This window comes from Pezoporus occidentalis, unplaced genomic scaffold, assembly GCF_034315485.1.
Source record: "Pezoporus occidentalis ecotype Australia unplaced genomic scaffold, CSIRO_AGI_Poc_V1 ctg1850, whole genome shotgun sequence".
NCBI lineage: Eukaryota > Metazoa > Chordata > Aves > Psittaciformes > Psittacidae > Pezoporus > Pezoporus occidentalis.
In genome coordinates, this window is record NW_026913694.1 from 4,296 (window position 1) to 11,018 (window position 6,723).

Here is a 6,723-nt window from a genome sequence, read left to right on the forward strand (position 1 = left end):
TGTCTTCCTGGGTAGGTCTCTGCAGGAGAGCTGGTCTTGGAGGTGTTGATGCAGCCAGAAGGAGTTTGGGGAGAGAGGACTTGAGAGGTTGTTTTGCTGATCAAGTCAAACTAATTATCCGATGGAGGAGGGTCCTTTGGGAGAACAGTTTGCACAACACAAGCCTCTGAGGTAATGCCTCCTGTGAGATAAAACCCCTCCACCAGCCAGCCTGGAGCATCCTGCTCCCAAGCATCTCTCCTTCAACCCATCGCATGGTCTCCAGGAGGAGCTGCAGGCACTGCATCCACCACCACCTTCCTCTTTAACCAAGCAGGTACAAAAGGGTTTGATGGGTGGTGGGTCCAGTTTGACCCTGGTCATGCTGCCTCTCACATGCTTGATGACATGTTGAATTTCACTCTTCTTCAGGGACTGTATTGATAGGGCAAGGGGTGATGGGTTTATACTGAAACAGGGAAATTCAGGTTGGAGATAAGGAAGGAGTTCTTCCCTGTGAGGGTGCTGAGGCGCTGGCACAGGGTGCCCAGAGAAGCTGTGGCTGCCCCATCCCTGGCAGTGTTCAAGGCCAGGTTGGACACAGGGGCTTGGAGCAAGCTGCTCTAGTGGAAGGTGTCCCTGCCAGTGGCAGTGGGTTGGAGCTGGGTGAGCTTTAATTTCCCTTCAACCCAAACCATTCTATGATAGCCCACGGTGTGAATAAAAGTGCCCCTAGTATGGGGTTTGCTTCAAATCAGCAACCTTCCTGACCCCATCTACAACTGATTTAGAGATATTTTAGCATGAGAATATCCAAGCTAAAGCCTTAAAATTTTGGTTTATATATGGTATATTTTGTATTGTACACCCTTAGGTGGATATTTGGGTTGGTCATAGGAAGCTCACTGCAATGACAGCAAAGCTCTGCTAGAGCCAAGACCACTGTGTTCCCTTAACCTTATGCAGCGTGGGGGTTCTCGGCAGGAGGTTGGGACTGGATGAGTTTTAAGGTCCCTTTGACCCAAAGCATTCTATCTGTGGTGTGAATAAAAGTGCCCTAATACAGGGTGGGTTTGGTTGAAAAACCCATGTTCCTCACCCCAACTACAACAGATTTAGGGGTATTTTTGCAGTGATGTAGCCGTTCATAGATTGATATTCCATTAAATAATTCATCTGCCGAGGAATTGAGTGGTGGAGATGAGAATATCCAAGCTAAAGCCTTAAAATTTTGGTTTATGTATGATATATTTTACACCCTTAGGTACATATTTAGGTTGGTCATAGGCAGCTCACTGCATTCACAGCAAAGCTCTGCTGGAGCCAAGACCACTGCTTTCCCTTAACATTATGCAGGGTGGGGGTTCTTCAAAAGCCAATAAACTTAGAATGTAAACCATATTTCAAGTACATGGCTTTGTGTTGTGATGAAAATGATGCAGCAAAAACAATGAAGCTACAGAAGAGTACTGATCCACACTGAAAAATACAAAAAAGAGAGAAAAAAATCTTTAAAATTCCCAGAAATCAGTGAAGAAAAGACAAAATGTTTTCTGTTTTCCACATTTTGAGATGTATTTATTTGATTTTATTGTATTATACTTTGATAGACATGATGTTTCTCAGTGTATCAGTTGTGCAGTGTATATCAATCATCGTAGAATTATTCTCTTTTAATTTCAGGTTGTGTAATGAGGTCCTTCACCACTTTGACTTCAGATCTTGGGCTACATACAGAAGTACAGCATTACAAATACACCATTTTCTATTGCATTTACTTTATGGATTAAACTTCAACTAAATTTCCACATTATTTCTCTTCTAAAGGTTTATTTCACTGATTGCTTTCATTTAAATCTAAATCCATCAACTTGTTGAAATGATGGATACAGGAAACCTCACTGTTCTATCCGGCTTCGTCCTCTTGGGTTTCTCTGATGCCCCAGAGCTACAAACCACCATCTTCACAATCTTCTTATCCCTCTATGTTTTAATGGTGCTGGGGAACCTGACGATGATCCTGTTGATCAACACTGACCCCCACCTCCACATCCCCATGTACTTCTTCCTGACCCACTTATCTTGCATGGATGTTTGCCTTTCCTCTGCTATCATCCCAAAAGCTCTGGAGACCTTCCTGCTGGGGAGAAGCCACATCTCCTTTTGGGGTTGCTTTGCCCAGATGTATATTTTCCTGGCTCTGGCTATCTGTGAGAGCTTTCTCTATGGGGTAATGGCTTACGACCGATACACGGCTGTGTGCAAGCCCCTGCTCTACACCACTACCATGACCAGGGCGCGTTGCTATGGCATGATGGTGCTGGTGTACACCATCGGGTTCCTCACCTCCCTGGTGCACATCACACTGGCGGGGAGGTTGTCCTTCTGTCAGGCCAGGAGCATCAACCACTTCTTCTGTGAGCTGCCCACCCTCCTGCAGCTCTCCTGCTCAGACACAAGCACAAATGAGGTCTTGCAGGTATACAACGCTGTGTTTAATGCCATGGGCCCTCTCCTGATGATCCTGGTGTCCTACACCTACATCCTCCACACCGTCCTGCAGATCCCTTTGGCCACGAGGAGGCTGAAGGTCTTCTCTACCTGCGCCTCCCACTTGGCTGCCATCACCATCTTCTACGCACCCGCGATCCTCACCTACATCCAGCCTCATGAGGCATCCTCATGGGATCAGGCAAAGCTGGTGTCGGTGTGTTACTGCATCCTCACCCCAACCCTCAACCCCCTCATCTACAGCCTGAGGAACAAGGAGGTGAAGGGGGCTCTGAGGAGGCTGTGGGAGAGAAAGCTGCTGCCACATCTATGCAGGGTACTGTGGAGGTAAGGAAGGAATATGTGCAAACATCTTACCTGTGAGTTCTTTCAGCCTGGGAACAGCACTGAGAGCATGTGACATTTTTAGTTACTGCTCACATGTTTAGACTGACCAAGGACTTTGTGAGCCTCATGCTCTGCTAGGCACCATTAAAACCGGGAGGGAGCAAGACAGGACACCTGACCCAAACTGACCAAAGAGGTATTCCATACCACAGCAGTCATGCCCAGGATGAACTGGGAGACCAGTGAAGGGCTGTACTCATTTCAACAAGTTGATGGATTTGGTGCACGGCTGGGCAATCAGTGAAATGGAGGAGTTATCAGAAGAGAAATAATGTGGAAAGTTTTTGAAGTTTAATCCATAAAGTAAATGCAATAGAAAATGGTGTATTTGTAATGCTGTACTTCTGTATGTAGCCCAAGATCTGAAGTCAAAGTGGTGAAGGAGCTCATTACACAACCTGAAATTAAAAGAGAATAATTCTACGATGATTGATATACACTGCACAACGTGTGTGATCAAAGTATAATACAATAAAATCAAATAAATACATCTCAAAATGTGGAAAACAGAAAAGTTTTTTGTCAATCTTGTTCTTCACTGATTTCTGGGAAGGCAAGATTTTTTTCTCTCTTTTTTGTAGTGGTTTTGAATGTGGATCTTTCTTCCTCTTTGGGTACTTGGGCTTTGAGCTGCATCAATATCATCACAACACAAAGCCATGTACTTGAAACAAGAAAAATTTAATTCTAAGTTTATTGGCTTTTGAAGAACCCCCACCATAAAGGCAAAAAGATAATGTTAAGGGAAAGCAGTGGCAGGGTGAATTGGCTGAAGCAGAGCCAGATACAGTTGCTGTGGTTGCATTGACTGCCTATGACCAATCAAATATCATCTAAGGGGAAAATATATCAGCATAAACCAAAATTTTAAAGCTTTAGCTTGGATATTCTCGTCTCCGCCATTCAATTCCTCAGCAGATGAATTATTTAATGGAATATCAATCTACTTAAACATCACAGATGCAGAAAATATAAATCTGTCCCCAGTTGGGGTAGCACAAGGGCTTTTTGACCAAACCCAGACTGTCATTAGGGCACTTTTATTCACATCACAGAATCCCAGCCTGGTTTCTGTTGGAAGGGTCTTTAAAGCTCATCCAGATCCAATCCCTCTTCAAGGGGCAGGGACCCCTTCCGCTAGAGCAGCTTGCTCCAAGCCCTGTGTCCAACCTGGCCTTGAACACTGCCAGGGATGGGCATGACCAACTTCTCAAATGGGCACCCTGTGCCAGTGCAAAAGCACCCTCATATAAACCAAAATTTTAAGGCTTTAGCTGGATATTCTGGCAGTCCAAAGCCATATGGTGGAAATCAGTTGTAGGATGGGGTCAGGAACAAGGTGTTTTTGAAGGTAAAGCTCTCTAGAGCTATAACACACTGTTATGGCTAGAAGCTGGTTAGGTTTGAAGCAAACAGCTACTACTGCCATGGTAGGGCACTTTTATTCACACCATGGGTTATCAGCCCCTCTGTCCAACCTGGCCTTGAACACTGCCAGGGATGGGGCAGCCACAACTTCTCTGGGCACCCTGTGCCAGCGCCTCAGCACCCTCACAGGGAAGAACTTCTTCCTTATTTCCAACCTGAATTTCCCTGTTTCAGTTTAAACCCATCACCCCTTGCCCTATCAATACAGTCCCTGAAGAAGAGTGAAATTCAACATGCCATCAAGCACGTGAGAGGCAGGATGACCAGGGTCAAACTGGACCCACCACCCATCAAACCCTTTTGTACCTGCTTGGTTAAAGAGGAAGGTGGTGGTGGATGCAGTGCCTGCAGCTCCTCCTGGAGACCATGCGATGGGTTGAAGGAGAGATGCCTGGGAGCAGGATGCTCCAGGCTGGCTGGTGGAGGGGTTTTATCTCACAGGAGGCATTAGCTCAGTGGCTTGTGTTGTGCAAACTGTTCTCCCAAAGGACCCTCCTTCCTCGGATAATTAGTTTGACTTGATCAGCAAAACAACCTCTCAAGTCCTCTCTCCCCAAACTCCTTCTGGCTGCATCAGCACCTCCAAGACCAGTTCTCCTGCAGAGACCTACCCAGGAAGAAAGGCCCAGGACAGTTTGCTTTCTATTTCCCCATCTATCACGTACCTCTTCCTTTCAGTGTTTCCTTAGGAAGCCCTTTACATCCACAGAGATCATCTAATATTGCATTGAAGGGAGCTGAAAACAAGCACAACAAAGCATCCTCTGTGTGGATGGTTTGCGCAGGTCATGGGGATTAGTATCCAAAAGACAGCTTTATTTCCATACACTTGACTAGTGATTGTACAACACTTTGGTCAAAAGCATTGGCTCAAAACGTGGCTGCTTTGAGGATATATCAGGATGAAGTCAGATTTCCCAGTCTTCACCTGAAGAATCCTGAGTGCGGGTGTGTCCTGAATGCTTCTCCTAGATGAAGAGATATTATAAAACCCTTGGTAGAAAAATTAACTGATAACCTTCTCCCAGACATTTAGAAAACACAAAGGATGGGGCAAACAGGGGAGAAAACCGAGCTATGAAAGTGTGGGGAAGGAAGAAGGAGAAGTACACAGGTTTCTTTAGATGTTTTCAATGCAAACCTTGTTTTCTGCTAGAAAGCAACAGACTGCAATCCAGGAGATGGACTGGAGGAGGGTAGAAAAGGATTTCTGTGTGGTTTTGAATGTCTTTCTTCCCCATTGGGTACTGGGCTAAACCAAAGTCTTGTGAAGTGGGAAAATCAGTGTAACAGAGGGAGAAATATGGAAATAAAGCTGTCTTTTAGAAACTAATCCCCATGAGCACCTCAAACCATCTACACAGAGGATGCTTTGTTGTGTTTGTTTTCAGCTCCCTTCAATGCAATATTAGATGATGTCTGTGGATGTAAAGGGCTTTCTCAGGGAAACACTGAAAGGAAGAGGTATGTGATAGATGGGGAAATACAAAGCAAACTGTCCTGGGCCTGTCTTCCTGGGTAGGTCTCTGCAGGAGACCTGGTCTTGGAGGTGTTGATGCAGCCAGAAGGAGTTTGGGGAGAGAGGACTTGAGAGGTTGTTTTGCTGATCAAGTCAAACTAATTATCCAATGGAGGAGGGTCCTTTGGGAGAACAGTTTGCACAACACAAGCCTCTGAGGTAATGCCTCCTGTGAGATAAAACCCCTCCACCAGCCAGCCTGGAGCATCCTGCTCCCAGGCATCTCTCCTTCAACCCATCGCATGGTCTCCAGGAGGAGCTGCAGGCACTGCATCCACCACCACCTTCCTCTTTAACCAAGCAGGTACAAAAGGGTTTGATGGGTGGTGGGTCCAGTTTGACCCTGGTCACGCTGCCTCTCACATGCTTGATGGCATGTTGAATTTCACTCTTCTTCAGGGACTGTATTGATAGGGCAAGGGGTGATGGGTTTAAACTGAAACAGGGAAATTCAGGTTGGAAATAAGGAAGAAATTCTTCCCTGTGAGGGTGCTGAGGCGCTGGCACAGGGTGCCCAGAGAAGCTGTGGCTGCCCCATCCCTGGCAGTGTTCAAGGCCAGGTTGGACACAGGGGCTTGGAGCAAGCTGTTCTAGTGGAAGGTGTGCCTTTCCATGGCAGGGTGTGGAGCTGTGTGAGCTTTAATTTCCCTTCAACCCAAACCATTCTATGATAACCCATGGTGTGAATAAAAGTGCCCTAGTATGCCTAGTAGGTTTGCTTCAAAAACACCAATGTTCCTGACCCCACCTACAACTGATTTAGCGATATTTTAGCATGAGAATATCCAAGCTAAAGCCTTAAAATTTTGGTTTATATATGGCATATTTTGTGTTTTACACCCTTAGGTGGATATTTGGGTTGGTCATAGGAAGCTCACTGCAACCACAGCAAAGCTCTG

The 6,723-nt window shown here is 45.8% G+C and overlaps 1 protein-coding gene across 1 annotated transcript; it reads left to right on the forward strand.

Moving 5' to 3' along the window:
* Positions 1–1,858: 1,858 nt before the first annotated feature.
* LOC134162272 (olfactory receptor 8I2-like) lies at positions 1,859–2,817 on the forward strand (the record flags this gene model as incomplete). The annotated part of the gene is made up of 1 exon (XM_062615906.1): positions 1,859–2,817. A coding segment is annotated over exon 1 (959 nt), but the record flags the coding sequence as incomplete, so codon positions are not given.
* Positions 2,818–6,723: the final 3,906 nt, after the last annotated feature.